The sequence below is a fragment of the Mustela lutreola genome, chromosome 16, assembly GCF_030435805.1.
Source record: "Mustela lutreola isolate mMusLut2 chromosome 16, mMusLut2.pri, whole genome shotgun sequence".
NCBI classification, from domain to species: domain Eukaryota; kingdom Metazoa; phylum Chordata; class Mammalia; order Carnivora; family Mustelidae; genus Mustela; species Mustela lutreola.
The window spans coordinates 46,272,876-46,296,658 of NC_081305.1; the positions used below are offsets into that span (position 1 = coordinate 46,272,876).

The following is a 23,783-nucleotide window of genomic DNA, read 5'->3' on the forward strand; positions in this document are numbered from 1 at the left end:
AAAATATTTGCTCTCTTGGTGCTGGCTTCTGATGAGGGCCAAAATAAAAAAAATTAATAAATAACTATATTTAATAAGGTGATATGTGTTAAAGAGAAAAATAAATCAGGAAAGGGCGGGGCAAGGAGTAGAGAGATTTTGAGTTTAAACAGATGTTTGAATGGTCAGGGCAGACCTCACTGAGGAGATAACTGAACAGGAGATAACAGTAACATTTGAACAGAGACCTGAAAGAGGCAGGGAGGGAGCTATTGGAATATCAGAGGGAAAAACATTCCAGGCAGACAGAACAACCAGTGCAAAGGCCCTATCTCAGAGAAATAGCAAAGAGGCCAATAGGCATAGTTAGTGAAGGGGAAAGAGAGGCAGATCACTTAGGGGTTAGTGAGTCACTGAGAAGACTATGGCTTTTACTCTGTGGGTTGAGAACCATGGAGGGCTCTGAGTAGAGGAGGACATGATCCCATTTAGAGAAAAAACTCTGAACTTCTGGCTTTTTCTCTCACATCCCCAGCCTCAAAAGCAAGTTCTATCACCCTGTAGGGACCGTGGGCCTGAGTTCAAGTCTACACAACTTAGATTTATGATCTTGGACTCACTGCTTTGTCTTTCTGTGCCTTGTTTTCCTGTTTGTGCAAGAGAATGACGATGATCCCTACCCCACAAAAGTTGGGCATAAACTGTTAAGTACAGCAGCTGGCACAAAGCAAGTAAACAAATGTAAATGTTGTAAATTAATAAAACTCTCGTAATTCTCCTGTGAGGAAATTATCCCCCACTATCCCCTTTTTGCAGAGATGAGAAAACAGAGGCTCAGAGGAGTCTGCGGGGAAAGAGCACCCCAGAAGTGACTGCTAAAGCCGAGATTTGAAGCCAGGCATCCTAGCTTCGGAGTTAAGGTCCTGGCTTGCCCCTCATCTAACCTCACCTTTAGACAAATTCTTTCATGGCTCTGGGCCTCAATAACCCTGTTGGTAAAAATGCTTGGCTCTTGTGGCATCGAACACACGTTTTCTGAAACAATAAAATAATATTATGTATCCTCATTTTACAGGTGAGAAAATTGAGCCTGGGGCTGGGGCAGGAGGAAAGGAAAGTAAGTCACACACTGCAGGTAACACTGCTAGTCAGTGGGGAGGCTGGTCTTGAACCCAGGTCCAAAGGTTTTCCAAGTCTTTGAAAGTCAGTCCGTGCCCCATCGGAAGAATGGGCGCGCTGCTGGACTCATCATCGAGGATTACAGGAAGGCTAAACTGGTCACTCGAGGGTGTAGGAAGGTCGGATTAGTTGCGGGGGTCTAGGAAGGGGTTCCCACCGCCCCGCAGCCAGGACACCAGTGGCTCACACCCAACCTCGACCAGCTTCGAGCTCTTGGACAGGAACTTCTCCAACAGGACACCAACCTCTCCAACCTCCAGGCACCAGGCAAGGCACGTCCCCCTGGCGTCACGTCCGGGGCGGGGCCTCGGGGCTTTCCCGGTTGGGAGGGGGGCAGAGTATCGGTTAACCCCTGCGCGGCCGGACGGGCAGGACTTCGCGGGCCGGAACCCGCGAGTCGGGGCTCCCCAGCCACACCCCTCGCGGGATTTAAAGGGGCAGGAGGGGCCGGGCCGGGTCGAAGCCCGAATCTAGGGAGCGGGCATGAGGCGCTGCCCGTGCCGGGGGAGCCTGAGTGAGGCAGAGGCCGGGGCGCTGCCAGGAGCGGCCCGCATGGGGCTGGAGGCGCCGCGAGGGGGGCGGCGGCGGCAGCCGGGACAGCAGAGACCTGGGCCCGGCGCGGGGGGCCCGGCGGGGCGGCCCGACGGGGGCGGGCCCCGGGTCCGGATCGAGGGGCCCAGCCTCCACACCGAGCCCGAGAGGGTCGGCCTCGGGCCTGAGCCGGGGACAGACGGACAGGTTGAGCCAGAAGCAGCTAGCCTGGGAGTGGAGACAGAGCGGCCGGGCCAAAAGACGGAGCCAGACGTGTCCAGCCTCCGGACGGGTCCCGAAAGGAGCAGCCACTGGTCAGAGCTGGAGACAGCCGGTCCCTGGGCGGAAACTGGGACAGATGGCTTTTGGACTGGTCCACACAGGTCTGACCTACAGTCTCAGCCAGAGAGGGCCAGCATCTGGACGCAGCCCAGAGTTGATGGGCCCCGGACACAGATAGAGATACATGGGACACAGACCCAACCAGAGAGGGCCAAGACCTGGGCTGATAACGTCCAGACCCACAAGAAGAGGTCCAGCCTCCGGACTCAACCAGAGGGGGGCCATCCCTCCACAGAATCGAGTGCTGATGTCTCCTGGAATGAAGTGTACACTGATGGCTCCCAGATACAACAGGATACTAAAACAGCCTGGAAGCAGGTTGGCACTGAAGATTTCCCAACACAGCAAGATACTGTTGGCTCCTGGACACCGTCTGGCACTGATGGTGCCCAGACACAAGATATTCATGGACCCCAGATAGAACCTGGGACAGACTGTTTTTTGGGGGAGTCCAATCAGGATGGCCCATTAGAGGAGCCAGAACCTGGGGAGTTGGGGACTCACCTATACTCTCACCTGGAGTGTAGCTCCCTGACCCCTGTGCCCCGCCTCATCATCACTCCTGAAACACCTGAGCCTGAGGCTCTGCCAGTGGGACCCCCCTCCCGGGCTGATGGGGGCAGTGGCGGCTTCTCCTCTGCCTCCTCTTTCGACGAGTCTGAGGATGATGTGGTGGCCGGGGGCGGAGGTACCAGCGACCCTGAGGACAGGTCTGGGGTGAGTGGGAACCATCCTGCCCTTGAGCCACACCTCTCCAGACCCCTTATCCCATCCCCTTGCCTTTGCTTTGAGAAGTTTTCCAGTACCCACCAAAAATTTCATCTCCAGTTACCTGCCTCTTCCCTCTGTCAGCCTCCTCCCTCTACCATTGGGGTTACCAACCCACTCCCAGCACAATCCTCATCCTTTCCTTTTCTCTTCCCCCCACTGCCTCTGGTACTGGTGTCTAAAGTGGACAGCCGCTGGTTGACTTAGCGGTGCCCAGGAATTCCTGAAATTGTGTGTGATCATGCGAGTTTGTGTGTGTACTCACATATTTCTGTATCGAGCGTGTATGACTTCTTCGGATTTTCTAGAAAGTATGTAACCTCAAAATCTGGAGTGCTCTAGTATAGAAGGACAGAAAAGGTGCACTTTTCCCCCCTCCGATTTTTTAGTCTAGAGCCTGTGACTGTCTTAAGGGGTCATGAACCTTCATCACCCTTTAGCCATTCATTTTTGTAGGGAGTGATCCCCCAGCTTTTATCAGATTCTCGAAGGGTTGTGTGAGCCCCAAATGCTAAGGACACCCAGCTTAGCCAGGGAGCTTCTGGTCTCCCGGTTGCCCCCCAGATCCTCATGGCGGGGCCCTGCAGACTCTTGTTTACATCCTCTGCACTCATCCTCGGCTTGGGTGTGGTTCTTCCCTAGTGAATCAGGAGGGCTGGGCAGGGAAGGTTCAGGGAGGGTCAACACCGAGGCAGGTGTGAGAGCCTCAAGTGGGTTGATCTGCTGGGTCCTCCCACTCTCCTGGGGCCTCTGGCTGGAGTCTGCCCTGAGGCCCCCTCTCCCCACAGGCATCCCTTAGGAACATGCTCACACATGTGGCCACAGGTAGAGATAGACCTGCCTCGACCTGCCTGCGCCCAGAGCAAAGGAGCTGACCCTATGGTCTTTCTGCCTTCGCTGTTCCCTCCACCTACTCTCTCACATTCTTGGCATCTCAGGATAGCTGATCCTGGAAGACAATGGAAAAAAAATAGCAGCTAGCACTCATTTATGCGCAGCTCTGGACTAAGCTTGTTGCTCATATTAACTCATTGAATCTTAATGGCAGCCCTATGAGGTAGAGACTATTATTAATCCCATTTTATAGATGAGGAAACTGAGGACCAGACGGGTCATGACACTTGTCCAAGGTCACACACTTTGGAAGACACAGAGTTGGGATTCAAACCCTTGGAATACCAGGCACTTTCTAGGTGTCATGTACGTGTTAACCCCAAATCCTCAGAACAGCGCTCTGAGATTGGGATTATTACCATGTCCACTTTATAGATGAGAAAACCGGTTTCGAAAGTTTGGCCCCTTGCTTAGGGTAGGTCAAGCCTGGTTGGAGTCAGGATTCTTACTCAGTTCTGGCTGAGTTTAAAACCCAGTTACTTCAGCCTCTGGGACGTATGGGTCGATCTGTCCCTCACTTGCTTTCCTCCCAGACCTCCCTGTGTCCAGTTTTTCTTCATCCTTCCAGAATCTGCCTCCAAGACCCAGTTTTGGTCAACTTTTGAAACTTCCCTGCTTTCCATGCCTTCCATGGATCCCCAGGGCCTTCCAGATAGTGATCAGAAATTCAGTCCTCTGTTCAGAGCTTCCTGTCTCCAAGCTGCTTCCCACGTTCAGCTTCCTTGCTTCCCTCCTGAACCCCTCCACTGCCGTGAAGCCCAAGGGCACACCATCCTGCCCCCCCTCGTTGCTCCCACTGCCCAAAAAACAAACCCTGGCTTTCTTCTCATTTTATTTTGAAATCCCAGACAGACCCACCACCCTACAGAGTAGTCAGGGCTGGGATAGGGGAAGCCGAGTGTTGTGGGAGACCATGGTGGGGGTGGGGGCGTGTGTGATTGGCCACACCTGAGGTATCAGAGAGGGCTTTCTGGAAGAGGGGGCGTGGAAGAGGAGACCATCGTGAAACCATCTGAGAAAACCTGGATTAACTATCAGGTCTAAGAAAGAGAAAAGATACTGAATCTGCTTATGATAAAAAAAAAAAAAAAAAAAAAAAAAAAACCATAACAGCTAATGTTCTTTAGTCCAAGCGATGTTTTTGAAGCAGCTATTTGTGCTAGGCTGTGGCTGGGGACATAGGCATAACTATGAGAACCCCAATCCCTGCCTTCAGAGTTCATAGTCCAGCAGGGGTATAGCTTGTCAGCCCAGGGTGGTGGGTTCCGAGCTGGAACCCCAGCACTGTGCTGTGTGACTGAGGCAACTGATTTGATCTCTCTGGGCCTCTGTTTCCTCTGTAACAGAGACAACAATCCTCCTGGGGTTGTGTTTTTAGGATTAAGTAGGTTATGGCTCACCGAGTCTTTGTCATTGTGCCTGGAATGTTCCAGGTGCTTAGTAAACAGGAACCTTTATTAATCACCTCCTCTCCATGGCTGGCAGCTGGAGGGTGGAAGGAACAGCCATTCCTGAATCCTGCAGTCCCAACACCCTGCCTCTGCATGACCTTCCCACCATCAGTTAGATGTCTGCCAGGTGGCGGAGCTCTGAGGGGGTGGGAGAGAACATGGCTTTAACCCCAGTGTAGTGGGGGCATGGGCCACACAGCTTCCTTCTCTGGAAAGGACCCCTTGTCTTAACACCTGCCTTGGGGCCTGCCATGTGCTTGGAGCAAAGAGTGTGTCCGTGTGTGTTTGCATGTGTGCTCATGCATGTGAACCAGACACTGACCCCGTCCTGAGAACCTCTTGGCTGAGTCAACCCAATATAACTAAATCTTTGTTTTCAGTTCGCTTTACTGGTTTTATGTTGCTTGTTCTCTCTCTTTCTTTGCTTCTGCTTATCTCTTTCTTTTTGATCATTGTTTTGTATCCATGTCTCCCTTTCTGTCTTTCTGTATTTTCTTTCTTTGTCTTTTGGCAGCCCTGTCTCTCTCTTAGTCAGGCTAGGTCGGGGTTTGCTGTAGTAACAAACAGCCCCCAAACTTAGTGACGTGGAACAACACCAGATTATTTTTTTCACACTGCACAGGGACCGTGAGCCACTGGTGGGTGAGGGAGCTCTGCTCCATGCTGTCTTCACTCAAGGCCAGGACTGAGGAAGCTTCTGTTTCTTTTTCCACACTCCCCACCCTGTTCTACAGCAGGGCAAAGGACACGGAGACTTATGTACTGGCTTTCACGCTTCTGCTCACATTTCATTGGCCAAAGCAAGTCAGAAACCCAAGGTCAGGATGGCAGGGATGTCCCTGGAATGGGGGGCGGGTGGGGGTTGGAGCCATTTGATAAGCTGTGCTCATGACTGTCCCAGTCTCCAGCTCCTGTGCCTGTCTCTCTGGCTCAGTCATTACCTTGTCACCTGCTTCTGTTTCTGTCTTTTCTCTGCGGTTCTGCCTCCACTCACCAACTCCTGCTTCTGTCATCTTATCCAGAAGGTCTGACTTGGTTTCGGGATGGAAGGGAGGTTTCCAAGTGTTTGGTGTGGAGGGGAAAACTTGGGGACTGCTTGTTACTGCAGCGAGATCTGGCCTATTTCTACTCTTTGAGGACAGAAGAAAATGGACAGACTCTTCCCCACCTTTGCTGAGGTCTTTGGAGGACCTCCAGGTGGCTGAAGTGGTGGGTGTTGCTCAGCCCTGTGATCTTGGGAGCAGCGATCCCAGGAAGCCCTCTGGCCCTGGAAAGTCCACCTGGTTCCCCTCAGTGCAGCACCCTATCCCCTTCCCTCCCTGCCCTTGACACTCAACCCTACCCTACTCTGCCTCACACAGAACAAACCGTGGAAGAAGCTGAAGACAGTTCTGAAATATTCGCCCTTCATGGTCTCCTTCCGAAAACACTACCCTTGGGTCCAGCTGTCAGGACATGCTGGTGAGAGCAGGGGTGTGGGTGCTGGCAGGGGGCAGAGAAGCCTGGGCTGGGGGAAGAAAGCTCCAGAGCCGTTCTCCATAGCTCAGCTTGCCCCATCTGTCACGTGGGCTTGAGGACAGTCTCCCCATCACGAGGCTGGTATGGGACGTGCTTAGGCCTGGGTTGGGCCATCCATACATCAGGACTGCAGGCTGTTCCCTTTGTCTCAGTGCCTGGGGGAGCAAATCCTAACCCTGGGAGAAGAACGGTCCTGGGCTTAAAGCTTTATATATGGGAGATCCTGGGCCAGTTACATTCTCTTACTAGGCCTTGGTTTTCTCACCTGTGTTATGGAGATCACCATACCTCCCTTGCTGGCTTAACAGAAGGGTTAAAATCAAAATGTATATGCACGGGCCACCTAGTTGGCTAAGTCGGTAGAGCATGCGACTCTGAATCTCAGGGTTCTGAGTTCAAGCCCCACATTAGGCATGGAGCCTGCATAAAATAAAAATAAAGTCAGATATTTAAGAAAATATTGATAAACAAAAATGTCTATGAAGATTGAGACATGAGTCCTTATAAATGGAAATAATCCTTCCTTGTTCTCTCCTCATGGCCAAATAGAGTAGGCCCTCTGTAGACAGCAGGTCTGATGGTTTTCCCCAGGTCCTGGCATGATGTCTCTGATAGTAGCCCAATGCCCAGCACAGAGCAGTTTCTGAAAAGAGCAAGATAATAAGTGTGTTAGGTTCTGTGGGCCAAATAGGCTTGGTCACAACAACTCAGTACTATTGTTATACAGCATGAACGCAGCCACAGATAATACGTGAGCGTGTCTGTGTTCCAATAAAACTTACAAAAAACAGTAGTGGGTAGAACTAGACAAATGGGGTGGGTCCACCAGCAAAGGGAGACAAGAAGGGGACATACCTACCTGGTTCGTCACTAGATCTGTCATTGAAAAGGCCAGCTCCCCCAGCCACAGGACCGCCATCTCTCTGCATTCTCATTACTCTGGCTGAGTTAAAATACCAAAAAAAAAAACAAAAAACAAAACAAAAAAAACCCTCAGAAGTGAGTGCTTAAAAGAAGACTTAGTGGAATCAAAGGACCATTTTATTGCACTCCCAGGTTTGGGGTCAGGAGTCTGGACGGACCATGGCAGGGACGGCCTATTGCTGCATCATGGTATCTGGGAACCCAGCTAGGACAACTCTTTCGAACACAGCAGGGTGGAAACTTTATTTTAAAGATATTATTTACTTATTTGACAGGGAGAGACATAGTGAGAGAGGGAACACAACCAGGGGGAGTGGGAGAGGGAGAAGCAGGGTTCCTGCTGAGCAGGGAGCCCCATGTGGGGCTAGATCCCAGGACCCTGGGATCATGACCTGAGCTGAGAGCAGACGCTTCATGACTGAGCCACCCAGGCACCCAAGGCTGAAACTTTTGAGATGCATTCATGCCTGTGCCTTGTGATCAGTTCTCAGCTGGCTCTCAGCTGGCTCTCAGCTGGGACCGTCTCTGTGTGGCTTCTCTGTGTCACTGCTTGGGCTTCCTCACAGTATGGTGGCCTCGGACTAGTCCACTTTCTTCCCCAGCTGCTCAGGATGGCAGAGGCAAGCGTCTCTGCCCACAGAATGGAAATCACTTCTCTTGTGACCTAGACTCTGAAGTCCCAGGGTCGCCTCTGTCATCAGTCCACCCAGGTTCAAGAGGAGAAAAAGAATTAGATTCCACTTCTAGATGGGGAGTGGTGAAATTCTAGAAGAACCTGTGGGCCAGGAGCTATTGGTGCAACCATCTTTGGAGAACATAGTCTGAAAATACACTTTGCCTCAGTAAAAATTTGTAGTTCTAATCTATACACAATCTGCAGGGGCTAGGAAATGCCAGATTTGTCAGTTAACTTTTTGAAGACTTTTTTTTTTAAGGTTTTATTTATTTATTTGTCAGAGAGAGAGAGAGAGCACAAGCAATGGGAATGGCAGGCAGAAGGAGAAGAGGCTCCCCGCTGAGCAAGGACCCTGATGGGGGACTTGATCTCAGGACCCTGAGATCATGACCAGAGCCGAAGGCAGATGCTTAACCGGCTGAGCCACCCAGGCATCCCTACAGCTAAATTGGCCCCAGGTGCTAGCACTGTGGGACTCCAGGCAGAAGCAAATGCAAATTTAAAAAAAAATTTTTTTTGAAGATTTTATTTATTTGACACACAGAGGGAGAAATCACAAGTAGGCAGAGAGGCAGGCAGAGAGAGAGAGAGAGGAGGAAGCAGGCTCCCCGCTGAGCAGAGATCCCGATGCAGGACTCGATTGCAGGACCCTAAGATCATGACCTGAGCTGAAGGCGGAGACTTAACCCACTGAGCCATCCAGGTGCCCCCAATTTTTTTTTAAAGATTTTATTTATTTATTGGAGAGAGAGAGATAGTGAGCACAGAAGCAGGGAGGAGAGGGAGAAGCAGGCTTCTCGAAGAGCAAGGATCCTGATGGCTCAATCCCAGGACCCTGAGATCATGACCCGAGCTGAAGGCAGATGCTCAACCGCCTGAGCCACCCAGGCGACCCAAAGCAAATGCAGATCTGCTCTGGAGCATCATGCCCTCCACTTGGATCACACAAAAATTCCCACAGCCGATCACAAGCTCCTGATGTAAAATGACAAAACAAATGAGGACACAACGTGCTATGAACAGGACTCCGAACAAGGAGCAGCAGCAGGTCCTGCCCTTGCCACATCGAGGCCAAGACTGTGAGAGTTGCGGGGAGGAAGAGAAAGCCCTTCAGAAGGGTCAGGCAGGAGGAGGGAAGCCACTATCCAGTGCATCCGGGAGATGAGGAGATCCTCAGGCTGATCCAGCTTCTTGTCCACTGTGCTGCTCCTAGGGAACTTCCAGGCAGGAGAGGATGGTCGGATCCTCAAGCGTTTCTGTCAGTGTGAGCAGCGCAGCCTGGAGCAGCTGATGAATGACCCCCTGCGGCCTTTCGTGCCCACCTACTATGGCGTGGTGCAGCGGGATGGCCAGGCCTTCAACCAGATGGAAGATCTCCTGGCGGATTTTGAAGGCCCCTCCATCATGGACTGCAAGATGGGCAGCAGGTAGGTTGACGGGCAAGTGTGGGGCCGAGGTGATGGGCCAGAGGATGCCCAACCAACTGAGCCACTCAGACATTCCCCACTTCCCTCTCTTAATTATATCTTTTGATATACAGAAACACTTTTAATCCAGGCCAGTTTGCCATTTTTCATTGTGATTAGGAGCTTTGTGTTTAAGAAATCTGTCTACTCCAAGATTGTGTGATCTCCTGTGTTTTCTTCTACAAGCTTTATTGTTTGAACTTTCACATCTAGCTTTGCAATCCATTAAGCATTAATCTTTATACATGGTGTGAGGTAGGGATTGAAATCCCCCCATGTCAATATCACGAAACTGTTGACCCAGCATCGTTTATTGAGAAGACCTCCTTTTCCCCACTGAATTGCTGGGCCTTCTTCATTGTAGTTCAGGTGAATGTACACATGTGCATCTGTTTTTAGACTCTGTTTCTGTCCATTGATCCAGTTGTCTATTCTTGTGCCATGCTGTGGGTTTATTGCTTGTCTTGATATCAGAGAGTATGTCCTGCGTTTTTGTTCCTCATAGTTTTCTTTGTCACGTCCTCTGTGTCCCAGGACCTACCTGGAGGAGGAGCTAGTGAAGGCCCGAGAAAGGCCCCGGCCCCGGAAGGACATGTATGAGAAGATGGTGGCTGTGGACCCCAGGGCCCCCACCCCTGAGGAACATGCGCAGGGTGCTGTCACCAAGCCCCGCTACATGCAGTGGAGGGAGACCGTGAGCTCGACCTCCACCCTGGGCTTCCGGATTGAGGGCATCAAGGTGAGGGCCAGGAGCTGCTTGCCTGTCACCGGAGGCCTGAGCGCTAGATCAGAGGCAGGGCCTCATGGGGAATATGGGTGTCAGGGAAAGCTGGGGAGAAGCAGGATGTGGAGAAAGAGTGGGAGACTGTGGAAGATGAGTAGACGGGCTCAGGGAGATCCTGCTTCTCTTTCACCCCTATCAGTGTCCAAGTTTTATTTACCTGTTTCCCTGAGCAGCTCCTGATTCCCTCTGCTCCCTTCCCTATGGCCCTGCCCTAGTCCACCCATCGTTCCCACTTAGTCTCCCTAGTCTCCCCTCACCCCAGCCTCCCTGGTCTCCCACCAACCCCCAGCCTCCCTGGTCTCTCCTGCCCTAGGCTGCCTGGGCTCCTGGTTCATTGTCTTACCCTCTCTGATCCACATCTAACATGGCCGCTGAAAGGATCCTTACTCCCCTGTATAGGGAAAGATTTTCCTTTTTGCTTTCTCTCTTCCCTTCTTACTCTCTCTTTTTTGTAAATTAAACCTAATTGTTTGAAGACGGATTCACACAGTTTAAAAATCTAAATAATATTAAAGGGTATGGCGGGGGAGGATCTCTTTCCTGACCCTGCTGCTCTCCTTCCCATTCTGCCCCTCCGCCCCTGCCTGCTTCTGGAGAACCACCTTCTGGTTTCTTCTCTTTCTTCCTGCAAATACAAACAAATGCAATTGCATATCCTGAATTTTCCTCCTTCCCCTCTTACATAAAAGGTAACATAGCCCTGGAGAATTTTCTGTATCATTCCATGGAAAGTCTGCCTGCCTGCCTTCCTTTCTTTTCCTTTCTCCCTTCCTGTCTTTCTCAGCTGTGTAATAGGTCTCTCTGGATGAGACACAGGCCCCTACGGATGGCCACCGGGTTTTCCACTTTTTTGCCATTATAAACAGTACCTCAGTGAATCACTTTATATGCAAGACACTTTGCAAGTGGGTGGGTTAAGCTGTAGATGAGAGTCCCAGAAACAGGGGCACGGTGTCGAAGATGAGGTGCATTGTGAATTTGGCTGGAAATTGTCAAACTCCTTTCACAGGAGTAAGACCATTTTGCACCCCACCAATGACACATGAGAATACCTATTTCCCAACAACCTTGCCTGAGCCATCTTTCTGAGTTGTACATCTGATGCTCGTTCTTCTATTCAGAATCCTTCCATGGCTCCCTAGTCCCCTTGAGAAAAGTTCCTGGGCCTAGAGTGCCCTCCAGGGTCTAGCCTCATCTCTCCCCAATCTTTTCCTCTTCATCTATCTTTAGGCCACACTGAAGCAGTTTCATTTGCTTTAAAGAGTCCCGCTCTTTCCTGCCACAGGACCTTTGCACATGCTCTTCCCACATGTCCCCCTGATTGACTCCCAGTCATTTTTCTGTCTCATTTTATTTTTAATTTAATTTAATTTAATTTTAAAAACTCATTTGAGAGAGAGAGTGCATGCACACACATGGTGGGGAGGGGCAGAGGGAGAGGGAGAAGCAGATTCCCCTCCTGAGCAGGGAGCCTGAACAGGGCTTGATCCCAGGACCCAGAGATCATGACTTGAGCCAAAGGCAGATGCTTAACCATCTGAGCCACCCAGGCACCCCTATTTTTTATTTTTATTTATTTATTTATTTGACAGAGGGAGACACAGTGAGAGAGGGAACACAAGCAGGGGGAGTGGGGGAGGGAGAAGCAGGCTTCCAGCTGAGCAGGGAGCCTGATATGGGGCTCAATCCCAGGACCCTGGATCATGACCCAAGCCAAAGGCAGATGCTTAATGACTGAGCCATCTGGGCGCCCCTTTTTTTAATTTTTAAATATTTTATTTATTTATTTGAGAGAGAGAGATCATGAGTAAGGGAGAGGGGTAGAGGAAGAAGCAGACTCCCTGCTGAGCAGAGAGCCCAACATGGGGCTGGATACTAGGACTCTGGAACCACGATCCAGCTTAAGGCAGACACTCAACAGACTGAGCCACATCCAGTCTTTTAAATTTCACTTCCTCCAGGAAGCCCACCTTGATTTCTATCGTGCCAGATCAGGGCCCTCTCTTTACTTCATTATTCTTATTTCCCTTTGTGATGATCTTATTCCATACCTGCCTCCTTCACCCAACTATGTGTCTGTCCTGTTACCTTCATGTTCTCAGCACCCACACGGCACCTGGCACAATGGGGCAGAATGACTCAGGTGGTTTCTCTGTGCCCCTCTCAGACATTAAAAAACAAAACAAAACAAAACACTAGTCTCATTTATGGAGTGCTTCTTTAACTGTGCGCCAGGCACTGTGCCATGCATCATACCCATCCAGTCTCCTCTAATCCTTATACCAGCTTTAGGTGGTAAATACCAACACAGTCCCCATTTTCCAGATGTGGGAACTGAGGCTGAGGCCGGGGAATCAGCTTGTTTACAGGCCGCCAGCTTGGAAGTAGCAGAGGCACTGTTCAAAGCCAGACCCAGCCCTCTCCAAAGTCCACTTGGCTAGACTGGGTCAACCAGGGGGTTCAGCGTTAAACTGGGAAAGACTGGTTGCTGTGGAGTGGGCCTTGGTGGAACTGGCCTGGTGGGCGAGCCGTCTCCTCCTCCCAAGCGGCCAGGAGCCCGGGGACAGGCAGGTGGTCCCGGGAGGTGCCTGATGCGGCTTGGTGTCAGCCCATGAAGGAAAAGTTGCAACACTGTGCCTTCTTCACCCCTCACCCTGCAGAAGGCCAATGGGACCTGCAACACCAATTTCAAGAAGACCCAGGAGCTGGAACAGGTGACAAAGGTGTTGGAGGACTTTGTGGAGGGGAACCGTGGCATTCTGGTGAGTGGGACCCTCATGCCCCAAATTTGGCAGCTTAAGACAAGCAGACCACTGCTACCATCGTTGCTCCTAAGGTGGTGGTCTGCTCCAGGCCGAGGTTGGCCAACACTGGTCTGCCTTGCTTACCATCTGCGGTTGGCTGGTGGCTTGGCCAGAGCTGGCTGGACCGGGCGGGCCCTGCTCATGTGTCTGGTGATGGGCTCACCATCTCAGCTCATGACTTGGCTGCTTGTCTCTCACGCTCCAGCAGGCGAGCCTGGGCACATTCTCAGGGTGCAAGCAGGTAGCCCAGAGAACCAGCAAAAATGCAAAATGTCTCGATGCCTCAGAGTGGCTGCCATCATTTCTGCCCCGATTGACCGGCCAGAGCAAGTCCTCTGACCAAGCCCAGATTCAAGGGACTCAGACTCCACCCCTCAGTTGGAGGAGCTGCTGGGAATTGTGGGTGTTCATGTAGTCTCCCAGCCACGCTCCGCTCTGTGCCACCCAGGGGCAGCCAAGCCTCTGCCTGCCTCCTGTTTCCCCCGCACGGCTCCCCTGATCCCATTCTGGCCGGGTTCTCCCTGCTCCCTTGGGGCAGTAGGAAGGGGACCCAGAGTCCCTGTACTAACCAAGAAACACTCTCTCTCACACAGAGAAAGTACGTGGTTCGCCTGGAAGAGCTCCGAGAGGCTCTGGAGAACTCCCCCTTCTTCAAGACCCATGAGGTGTGAGCCCCAGCTGCCGTGGGCGCGGAAGGCCCTGTGTAGGGGATGCGGGGGGGTCATCAGCCTCTGGGCGGCACCAAACAGAATCCCCTGACAGAGTGACAGGGCAGAGCTATTAAGAGGAACCCCCACGTTTTGGGGTTTTCTCTTAGGGTGGGCAACAGAGGGGATTTCAGGGAAATGGCATAGTTCAGAATGTGGGCTTGAGCCAGGTGGTCTGCAGTGAAGGCTGTTGGACTCTGGACACATGATTTACCTTCTAGGGCCTCAGCTTCCTCCTAACATGGGGGAAAACAATGTTTTTTGTTGTTGTTGTTGTTTTTTTAATTTGAGAGAGAGGGAGCATGAGCAGGAGGAGAAGGGCAGAGGGAGAGAGAGAAACAGGTTCCCCACTGAGCAAGGAGCCCAATGTGGGACTTGATCCCAGGACCCTGGGATCATGATCTGAGCCCAAGGCAGACACTTAACTGACCGAGCCACCTAGGTGCCCTAACTTCTTGCTCTTAAAATTACTTTGTAATTTTAATAATCATAATTATCTCAATTATTGGTGTCTGCCTTCCCGTTTGGTGGCTCTCCCCCTTCCCTCTCCTGTGCAGCCTGGTCTCTTTGGAAACAATTTCTCTGGGCTGTCACAGGAAGTCTGGGAAGTCATGACCTTCCTGCATTTGCGTGTCCTCTCCCTCCTCTCTCCAAGCTCTTCTACCACCCCCTCTCAGGTCCTCCTCACTTCTTTTTCTTGGTATCCCCAAATTCCAATAGATCCCTCATCTGGGAGTTGGGCCTCCAGGTTCGAACCCCAGTCTGCACTCCTCAGCCTCCGGTGCTTGGGACCTATCTCTGGACAGGCATGATGGGCTAACAGAGCCCCTGCCTCCTGGGTGGGGTGAGGATATGGCCCATTAAGCATGGAAGCAGGACACATAGTCCACTCTCAATGTGTGCTTGCTATGACTGTCATGTTCATTATCATCAAATGTCATCCTCATCAGCCTCATCACTGCCTTGGGCTCTACGTGCAAGTCCCAACAAGGAGGCCCGGGGACCTCATCTCTTCTGTACTTGTGTTCAGTTTCACCCACTTTAAAAAATGAGTTGCCAGCATCTAAAACACAATAATTGACACCCAAGTTGGGACTTCCAGTTTCTGCGGCCCATTGGGAGATGTGGCAACAACTGGGCTGCCTGCCATGTGCCAACGCCCAAACAGAGTGGGGCGGTAGCACCTGCCCAGTCACCTGGGTTCTCTGGGAGCGGTGCAGTTTGAAACCCCACTAGAAAAGGGGAGGGCCTTGTACACCTGGAGTCCCATGAAGGCAATGGAAGTTGTTTCTAATTTTAACCACCACCACCCTGCTGCCCGCACGCCGGGAACTACCGAGGGCTGTGTGTCCAGCACCGCAAGGCACTTCATGAGCCCATGGGGTCGTGGAATGCTGCCATGGTCGTGGGATGTTACCATCATCACCACTCTCCAGTGGAGGGAACATCACCACCAGCCGCAGTCCGAAGGGCCTGAGCTCTTTTTCCCTGGGGGAGGCATTATCCGCTTCATAGTGCCGGCTGGGCTCCCTGGACCCACGCGAGGTCTTGCAGGTACCTGAGTTTGTAGCCCAGCGTGGAAAAGGCTCACGTTGGCGGTCCCTCTGCTATACCGGCTGGTGTCCTAAGGGCCTTATGTGGATGAATTCCCACATGTGATGGGCACAGCAGCCTTCGAGGCAAATGTACTATGATCCCATTATTCCCACTTTGCATATGAGCAAGTAAAGGCAGGCAGAGGTTAAGGTCGCCTGCACAAGGCTACCTAGCCAGTCAGCGGCAGAGCTGGGATCTGAACCCGGATAGCCCAGCTCCGGAGCTCATGCTGTCAAGCACCCTGCCCAGCTGCCTTTTGGGAAGGGGGCCTGAAGCCGGTGCCTGCTCCTCCCTCTAACCTCCGACTTCTTTCCCCTGCAGGTGGTGGGCAGCTCCCTCCTCTTTGTGCATGACCACACTGGCCTGGCCAGGGTCTGGATGATTGACTTCGGCAAAACGGTGGCCCTGCCTGACCACCAGACGCTCAGCCACCGACTGCCCTGGGCTGAGGGCAACCGCGAGGATGGGTACCTCTGGGGTCTGGACAACTTGATCCACCTCCTTCGGGGGCTGGCCCAGGGTTGACCCACCTGCCCGCTGCCAGGTTTATTTTATTGGCTGGTGCCTATCTGGCTGGTGGTGCCCCAACATTGGCCATGGGGGCACTGACCGCGGGGATGGGAGAGGTGGCATTGGACACCGCACAAGACCGGCTGGAAGGTCTGAAGGGCCTTGGAGACCAGGTAGTGCCCGGCCCTTCCCAGGATTTGGAGATTTTAAAGACTGGAGCGGGGGTGTGACGTGGCTGCATCCCACAGTGAATCAGAACCAGACTGGGTCCTCTGCCCAGCCCAGAAAGTTTCTGAGGGGCTGCTAGGGACCATAACTGAACCACGAGCCCTGACAGAACACAGTTCAGATGCCACTGGCCACAGGCGTGACATGGTGCCTGTCGCCACAGGAATGAGTATAATCACTGCCTCCTTGTCAGCCCCCTCCTGGCTGCAGGCTGGCTCCCAGAGGCCGGGGACAGTTGGTTTTATTGCTGGTATGCTGGAGAACCAGCCTTCACCTGCAAATAAAGGCAGGAGCCACCTATCTGCCTAGGAGAGTTCTGGCCCCATCTGCTTGTCCCCGGGAGCCACTCCAGCACCCAAGACCCTGGGGAGGGTGTGACACCACATGGGGCTGATCTGAGCGCTCTGCTGTCTGGTGGGACCCAGTTCACCCTGTCCTGCCCTCTCCTGGCCCCATGGGGATCCTCCCCGCTCCAGAAAGAACTCTGCCAACCCCCTGCAGACTGAGACCATAGCCACTTCCCCGGCCTCCACTGTGACTAGCACCACCTCGTTCCTTGGGCACCGGCCTCAGCCTGAGGACTTCCTCCTCCCACCCCATACCCTTTTTCCCTTGCTCCTAGCTGGCCTGTGGCAGGAAGGGCTTTCAGCCATGGAAAAGCAGATTTGGGAAGCAGAGCTGCCTTCCTCCAGGGGTGCAGGGTAGGTCGGGCCACTGGCTCTGGCCTGGAGTGTGCCACCGGGTCCACCCCACCGACCCTGGCAGCACCAAGCGTGCATCCCATCCCCCCTCCTCCTGCACCTGTACCTTTGGCTTCCTGGCCTCTGAGGCAGGGAACCAGGCACCTCCCTCTTCCCTAAGCTGAAGCTCGAATGTGTCTTCCGGGCCCGAGGAGATGTGCTTCTTTTCTACTGACCGTCTATACTTATTTATACGGGAGGTAGTCGTTAGCTGGGGCAGTGTTGGCGAACAGGAGGCAAAATCGCTTTGTGTACTTTCCCCTCCTGGACGACGCCCCAATAAATCACACAGAGTCAGCTTTGTGGATTTTCTTCTTTCGCCTCTGGGGTGTGTGGGCTCCAGGCTCCCAGTTTCACTGTTGGTGCTGGGTGGGGTCATGGGATCATGGGCCCTTTGGGATCATTCAGTCTGAGTTCACCCGGCCACTGGTCTTCTAACTTCTCTGTGTTGGACAATGTGGGGAACAGACTCATGAGTGGGACAGCTCCCGGCTGTGCCCTCAGGGCCTCCTAGGACAGCATACCAGACAGTGCCAACTGTGGGGTCCAAGGCGTGAGGGCAGGGGTGCCCTCTTCAGGGGAGAAATACCGCAATGGACAGCATCTCTAAACAAGTCCCTTTGCCCGGCACTGAGTACCTGGGACCAAGACAGACCTGCTCCTCCCCTTTCAGAATAGGAGCGACAGGTCTTTGTTCAATCAGGAACCTCTTTCTCCACCCACATCTGTACAATGACTAACTGCCGGGTTTGCATCCTAGCCCTGCCACTTGCCAGTCGTGACCTCAGGCCAGACCTCACACACTTCTCCGGGCCTCAGTCTCTCTACCTGTAAAATGAAGGAAGAACTAGTCCCTTCCTTACATGGAGAATCTGATGAGTTAAAATGGGCAAAGGGGTTGGCACATGTTAGCACTTTCTGTGTGTTTCTAAGCCAAAAGGCAAGGTGGGAGAGGAGCCGTGCCTGAAGCTAGGGAGTCTTCCCAAGGAAGATGAACCAAAATAGAGAATTAAGAGGAAGATGAGCCAAAATAGAGAATTAAGGAGTTATCCTTAGCAGAGGATTGGGTGCAGGAGAGTAGACACTCTGGGGACCTGGAAGGCCAGTGTGGCTAGATGAGCTGGGGCTAGGAGAGTTTAATCCCTGTCCTGTGAGCAACAAGGAGCTGCTGGAAGCTTCTCCCAAGGTAGGTGGTAAGACCTGGTTTATATTTTTAAAGACAAGGCATCGTAGGCTCTAAGGGAACAGACGCAGGGGGGCGGCAAGCGGTGCGGTGAGAAGGCTCCTGCAGGTGTCCAGAGAGAGGAGGCTGGTCACCAGAGAGAAATGTCTGGATGCAACATTGGGGTGGGGCAGACAGGCAGGACCTGCAGGCTGGCTCTGGTGAGTCTCTTTCCTGGAGAGGGAGCTTGTTTGACTGGCTCCTGGCTTGGATCCCAGCCATGCATCAGAAGCCCCATACTGCAGGGTGGGCGTGGGAGAAGGGGACTGGGACTAGACGGACTGGGGTGGCAGGGGGCCTCTGCGTGGAGGGTCTCTGGCTGGAGGTCCTGGGGAACACGGCCTACATCTGCAAGCTCTTGCAAAGGGAGAAACCGGGGCACTCTTCTCATGGTGACAAGGCCAAGCTGTGGCCGGGACCCTGTCAGCCTGGCTCAGGGCTGCAGCAGGCTAGTGGCCGGAGTCCCGTGGTCTGAGCAGCAGGGCCTGGCCACAGAGGCCAGCCCGCACCCCGCCAGCAGGTACCACGTACGCCCGGCCGTCAGCGGCCCTTGAGGGTGAGAAGTCCGTCAGCTGGAGGTTGCTGTCCCGGACCTGGTCATAGTCCCATAGCTGGTAATGCCAACTCTTGCCCTGCTTCGAGAGAAGGTAGACGGCTCCTGCAGAGCCTTCCTCTGGCAGGGCTGGTGGCTGGTGGGGCATGGTGGGCACCGGGTGAAACAGACCTGGCAGCTCAGGGTCCTCAGAGTAGCCGAGGCGCGGCACGGCCCGCACACCCAGCAGGACCCCTGGGAAGAGAGGGGAAGCTGTGAGCGGGAGGGCACGCTGACTCCATGCCGCGGCTCATTGAGCTCCCCACACCGTCCTTCATGGAAGGTGTGGGTGCTGCCTCCATGCATCCCTTAGTGGCTGGCGGGGCCGCGGGCACACAGCTGGGCTGGGACTGGACCTACGGTGTCTGGTCCCAGACCAGTAGCACAGGGAGGGGAAGGGGCGTTCAATAGAGTGGGCATCGTCACCCAGTGGTTTCCTGCTGTCTAGTAAAGGAAGACTCAGAGGAGCCGAGGCCACGGACCCGGGCATGGGGCACCCAACATGCAGACCACCCAACATGCAAGCAGCAGGGTGGGGTGGGGGTATGAGGATGTTCAGTCCGATCGAGGCGGACGCTGACTGACACATGCAGTGTGCCTGCCCCATTCAGACCTTTATATGCTTTGCTACTGTCGCCCCGATTTTCAGATGGAGGAAGGAAAGCCCAGAGTCACAGAGCCAGGAGGTGGCTAGACCCGCTATGGAGCCCAAATCCTAAAGTCTGCGCTCTGAGCTTCTGTTTGTGATTAGCAGATACTGGGGCACCTGCTGCCTGCCATGTCCCTAACTAAATATCCTGTGGGGATGGGGACAGGCCAGCCCTGGTCCCTGCGCTGAGCACAGGAGACATGCCATTGTCAGGCTGAGAGTGTGGGGTGCTGGGGACCAACAGGGGGAGCACACAGGAGTATGTATGGGAGGGGAGACCCACCTGTGCTCACTGCCCAGTGGGCCTTGTGGCCCTTCCTATGACACGGCTCGTGGTTGAAATCTTCATCGTAGCTGGTGCAGAGGGTTAAGGCCAAAGCTGCAGTGTGGCCCTGGGACCCACCCTTCTCCCTCCCCACCAGCTCCCTTCAGGGCCCTGGGATACGGGATGAGCAGGGGATGTCCAGAGACAAGGTGCCACAGGACACGGGCTCTGTTGGGACCGCCCAGGCCACCATGGAGCTGCTCCACCTGGCAGCCCAGTGTCTCCTGGGCCAGCTTGCCCATGTCGGCCACTACAGGGGTGACAGAGACAGAAGGATCGCTGTGTGCCTGGCTGCAAGCCAGGGGATAACTGGGGATCAGCACCTCAAATAAGCACTGCCACCGCCACCTCTCTGGATAAATGCAGGAAATGAGGCACAGAGAGGGTAAGCTGCTTGTCCACAGTCACCCAGCAGGAGGGGGCAGAGGTGCGCTGGGAATGAAGACAACCTGCCTCCAGAGTCCACCTCCTAATATTCGACTGGGTGAGGGAGAAGGGCCAGAGGATTGGAACAGGGCCCTCTCGCAGGACTGGTTTAAGACCCCCCATGCCCCCAACTCACCAGAGAACATCTCTCCCTGGGCCGTGTAGCCTCTCTCCATGGCCATCTCCACAAGTCTCTCTAGGGGGATGCCGCTGGGTGGTGCCAGGAGTGTGCCTGCCATCCACAAGGCCACCAGCCCACACCTGGGGAGAGACAAGCCCGGTCCCTCCACCCCTAAGTCATGTCTTTACCAAACCCCCTCTGCCCCCGGAAGCTGGAATGTAAGGAACTGGTGTGCCGTGCTGGTGCTGGGGGAGTTTCCCTTTTCCCAGGCCTGCTGGGCTGCAGGGAGGGCAGGAAGGTGGGGAGAGAGGTCACCTGGGCTTCTAGGTGCCAAGTAGAGTCCGAGATAAAGACTATTCACTTACTCGCTTGCCCTTGCCCGTTCATTCCAACAGTTCACTGTGCATGCACCCAGGGCCCCACCCTCCAGCCCCCGTTTCCCTCCCCTCCACCCCCTTCCAAGATGCCTGGGACAAACCCACGCCTCCCTCCCTACAGAGTGGCCCTCAGGAAGCACACAGCAAAGGAAGAGTCGGGTGGGAGTCCCAGATCAGGGCACGTACTGAGGGCCTTCCTGGATGAGGGACGGCACGTCTGCACAGAAGAGGATCCATTGTAAGTCATTTCTGAAACTGAATCAGAGCATGCTCAGGTCACATGGGAAAGAGCTCAGCTCCTAGATCTATCCCCCCAGCCCCCCACCCCCTGGCCTCGAGGTGCGATTGGAAGTGGAGTGTTGAGGAATGGGCAGAGGAACCCAGGTCTGGCTATCCTGAGGCCGGAGGGCAGCTCGAGGCTCTGATGCTGACTTCCCTCTCCCCTGATGAGCCACTTGTCCCTTCCCAAGCGTCCGCGTCCTCATCTGCTCAGTGGGAATCCTCCTTCTACCTGCTGCTCCCTGCTCATTCTCTCGGTTGTTGTAGGGGCAAAGAACAGATGTACAAAATCTTTCCAACTTGGAGCCAGGAAAATGGACTTATTAGAGCAAATTTCTTGAAGAAGGGTGACTGTTTACCCAAACCCTTCCTGTGATTTTTTTTTCCTCCTTCTCAAGCCTGTTCAATAGGGATGAAAATCCCTTAACCCAGCCTAGAGGAGAACCACGTAAGACCACACTCCAGGCCTAAGAGATCAGCCGGATAATGAGCGCTTGCAGGCCTGTCCAGCCCCACCCTTGGGGAATTCACGTATAAGATTTTGATCCAATGCAGCCCCAGGGCTCAGGAGAGGCTGGGCAACATGCTTATCCAGTATTTCTGTTCCAAGGCCAGTGAAAGAGCAAGGCTGGTGGGGGTGGGGTAACCCCAAAGCTCCCGGTTCCAGTTTGGAGCACTGTCCTGATGGAAGATGGCACAGTGGTTAAAGGCACCGAGGCCTGCTGCCAGAGTGCAGATTGGGTTCCTCTAAGTGCTGCGGTAAAGTAACCACCTTCATAATCCTCAGTTTACTCATCGGGAACATGACATAACCATAGTTCCTATCTTACAGAATCACTAACCCAATGAAATAAATGCCTAAACACACTGAGAATAGTGCCCAACAAACGTCCTAACCAAACGGATTATAAACTTGTCCAGAGAGCTGGAAGTTTCTTCCATGAGTCTGGGCAACTCACTCCTTGTTACACCAGGTCACCACAGCTCCAGGCCAGATCTAGACCTCTCCCACCTGGATATCTGGGGGCTCCAGCTTCCTCCTGGACCCTTTGACTGTCTCACCACCTCCAGTCCCCACAGATAGCCTCCCTCTCTGTGCAAAGCCCTTCCGCAGCTCCCGCTGCCCTCAGGATCGTCTGCCTCCCTCCACGCAGTGCCCCTGCCCTGTGTGATCTGGCTCCTGTCCACCTATGGAACTCCACGTTTACCACCTCCCCCATCCAGTTGAAGAAATATTTGCAGATCCTGGAAAAGAACATCTCTTCATTTCAGCCTGTGCCTGTGCACAGGCTGTTAATTCTCATCACAGCCGGGACAGCTCTCAGTCCCCACTAACCCCCAAGTCTGGCCAGGATCGCCCCCAGGACTCCCTTACTATAGCTCTCACCACTTTGGGCTGTCACTGGTGAGGGAGGGATCTGTCCCTGCCCCTGTACTAGGTGTCTTTGGGGGCAAGATTTCTCCTCTTTGCAGAAGGCGTGCCCTGCATGGGTCTAAGTAGGGAGCTGAGGTTTTTGACCTTGAGGAAATAGGAAACCCCAGGAGAAGACAGCTGAAATGACCGGGGGACAGGTGGTTTGGGGACACCCTACCGGTCCTGGTGCAGCTTCAGGAGCCTCTTCACGTCATCTCTGCTCTTGGGGACTGGGCCGGCCTTCTCTAAGGCCTCCTTCAGGAGCTGGCTCTTCTCTATGCCGAAGACATGAGGGGGAGCCAGCCCCCTGACAGGGGGTGGAGGTGGCGGTGGCGGTGGGGGTGGGGGGATAGGGGCCTGGAGACTTGAGGGAGGTGGAAAAGCTAAATTGGGGACATTTGGGGGGAAAGGAAGTGGAGTGATGGGGGTTTGGGGAACAAGGGTTTGTGGAGGGGCTGGGGGGTCTACGGGGGGAGAGCATCGAGAAATCATTTTGGGGTTTATGACATGCAAGTGCTGTCAGATCAAGAATCGGGGCCAGATGGAAACTCTAAAAATGAGTTAGTTGCAGGCATGGACGTTCTGAAAGTTTTAGCGCGGAGTTCCAGAACTTGGGTGAAGAGTGGGCCTGAAAGGACCAGGACGGACACTTGGAACGATGGAAACAGGGGTTAACAGGGCGGATCCCTTATCCGGAACTAGATTTGTGGTTTGGGGCTGGGTTGCAAGACTCCGAGAGGAATTTAATTAAGAGTTACTGTATTATCCCAGGCAAGTTTTGGAAACTCGGGAATCAACGCTTGGCTCTAGGGTGGGGCGCCTAAACTGCGGGAATCTGGAGCCCAAGGCTAAAGACCAGAGAATTCAGGCTCTGTAACCCCTCACATCCCAGGCCCGAGTTCGGAACCTTGGAGCTGACCTTGATAAAACAGAGGTCAAGACATCAAAAGGACACCTGGCAGGGAAGATGGCTTAGTCGTGGAGAAGGTCCTGGAATCAGAGCGCGAAAAGAAAAGCTCTCTGGGTTGGGAAAGGCTCAGAGATCAGAGGACGCTAAGAACCGCGATACCGCCGGAATACGTGACGGAGACAGAAAGTAAATGCGCCTCCCCTTCCAGCAAAATGGCAGCCGCAGCACACATTATCCCTTATCACGTGGCGGGACTCCCGACTCGTGCCCACCCCCACAGAGCCACGTAACGCGAGAAGGCGGAGCGTGGAGGGGGGTTGTTGGAGAGACTTTCAAAGGACCGCCCCCGGAAGCTGCCCAAGGGCGAGCGG

The 23,783-nt window shown here is 53.7% G+C and overlaps 2 protein-coding genes across 5 annotated transcripts; one reads left to right on the top strand and one right to left on the bottom strand.

Annotated features, from left to right (window-relative positions):
• Positions 1-1,497: 1,497 nt before the first annotated feature.
• ITPKC (inositol-trisphosphate 3-kinase C) lies at positions 1,498-17,394 on the top strand. Its single transcript, XM_059153207.1, has 7 exons — positions 1,498-2,748; positions 6,506-6,605; positions 9,476-9,689; positions 10,263-10,467; positions 13,173-13,274; positions 13,910-13,981; positions 15,941-17,394. Exons 1-7 carry the CDS (start codon positions 1,642-1,644, stop codon positions 16,142-16,144), a joined length of 2,004 nt encoding a protein of 667 aa, XP_059009190.1. The 5' UTR covers positions 1,498-1,641; the 3' UTR covers positions 16,145-17,394.
• On the bottom strand, positions 17,392-23,681 carry ACTMAP (actin maturation protease). 4 transcript variants are annotated; one of them, XM_059153211.1, is made up of 6 exons: positions 22,681-23,681; positions 20,996-21,064; positions 20,448-20,572; positions 20,006-20,135; positions 19,844-19,914; positions 17,392-19,106 (listed from the first exon to the last, which is right to left on the bottom strand). In XM_059153211.1, exons 1-6 carry the CDS (start codon positions 22,992-22,994, stop codon positions 18,769-18,771), a joined length of 1,047 nt encoding a protein of 348 aa, XP_059009194.1. In that variant the 5' UTR covers positions 22,995-23,681; the 3' UTR covers positions 17,392-18,768. The 4 variants fall into 4 exon arrangements, with proteins under 4 accessions (XP_059009194.1, XP_059009195.1, XP_059009197.1 ...); XM_059153212.1 differs by having other exon boundaries at positions 23,422-23,662; XM_059153214.1 differs by lacking the exon at positions 20,006-20,135 and having other exon boundaries at positions 23,422-23,674.
• Positions 23,682-23,783: the final 102 nt, after the last annotated feature.

Bases quoted from the DNA above. Each gene is read 5' to 3' on its own strand.
- ITPKC (XM_059153207.1), top strand. From the start codon at position 1,642: ATGAGGCGCTGCCCGTGCCGGGGGAGCCTGAGTGAGGCAGAGGCCGGG. The intron at 2,749-6,505 runs GTGAGTGGGAAC...TGCCTCACACAG, and splicing joins ACCCTGAGGACAGGTCTGGG to AACAAACCGTGGAAGAAGCT. The intron at 13,275-13,909 runs GTGAGTGGGACC...TCTCTCACACAG, and splicing joins AGGGGAACCGTGGCATTCTG to AGAAAGTACGTGGTTCGCCT.
- ACTMAP (XM_059153211.1), bottom strand. From the start codon at position 22,994: ATGATTTCTCGATGCTCTCCCCCCGTAGACCCCCCAGCCCCTCCACAA. The intron at 20,573-20,995 runs GTACGTGCCCTG...GTCTCTCCCCAG, and splicing joins CTCATCCAGGAAGGCCCTCA to GTGTGGGCTGGTGGCCTTGT. The intron at 19,107-19,843 runs GTGGGTCTCCCC...CTCTCTTCCCAG, and splicing joins CCACTGGGCAGTGAGCACAG to GGGTCCTGCTGGGTGTGCGG.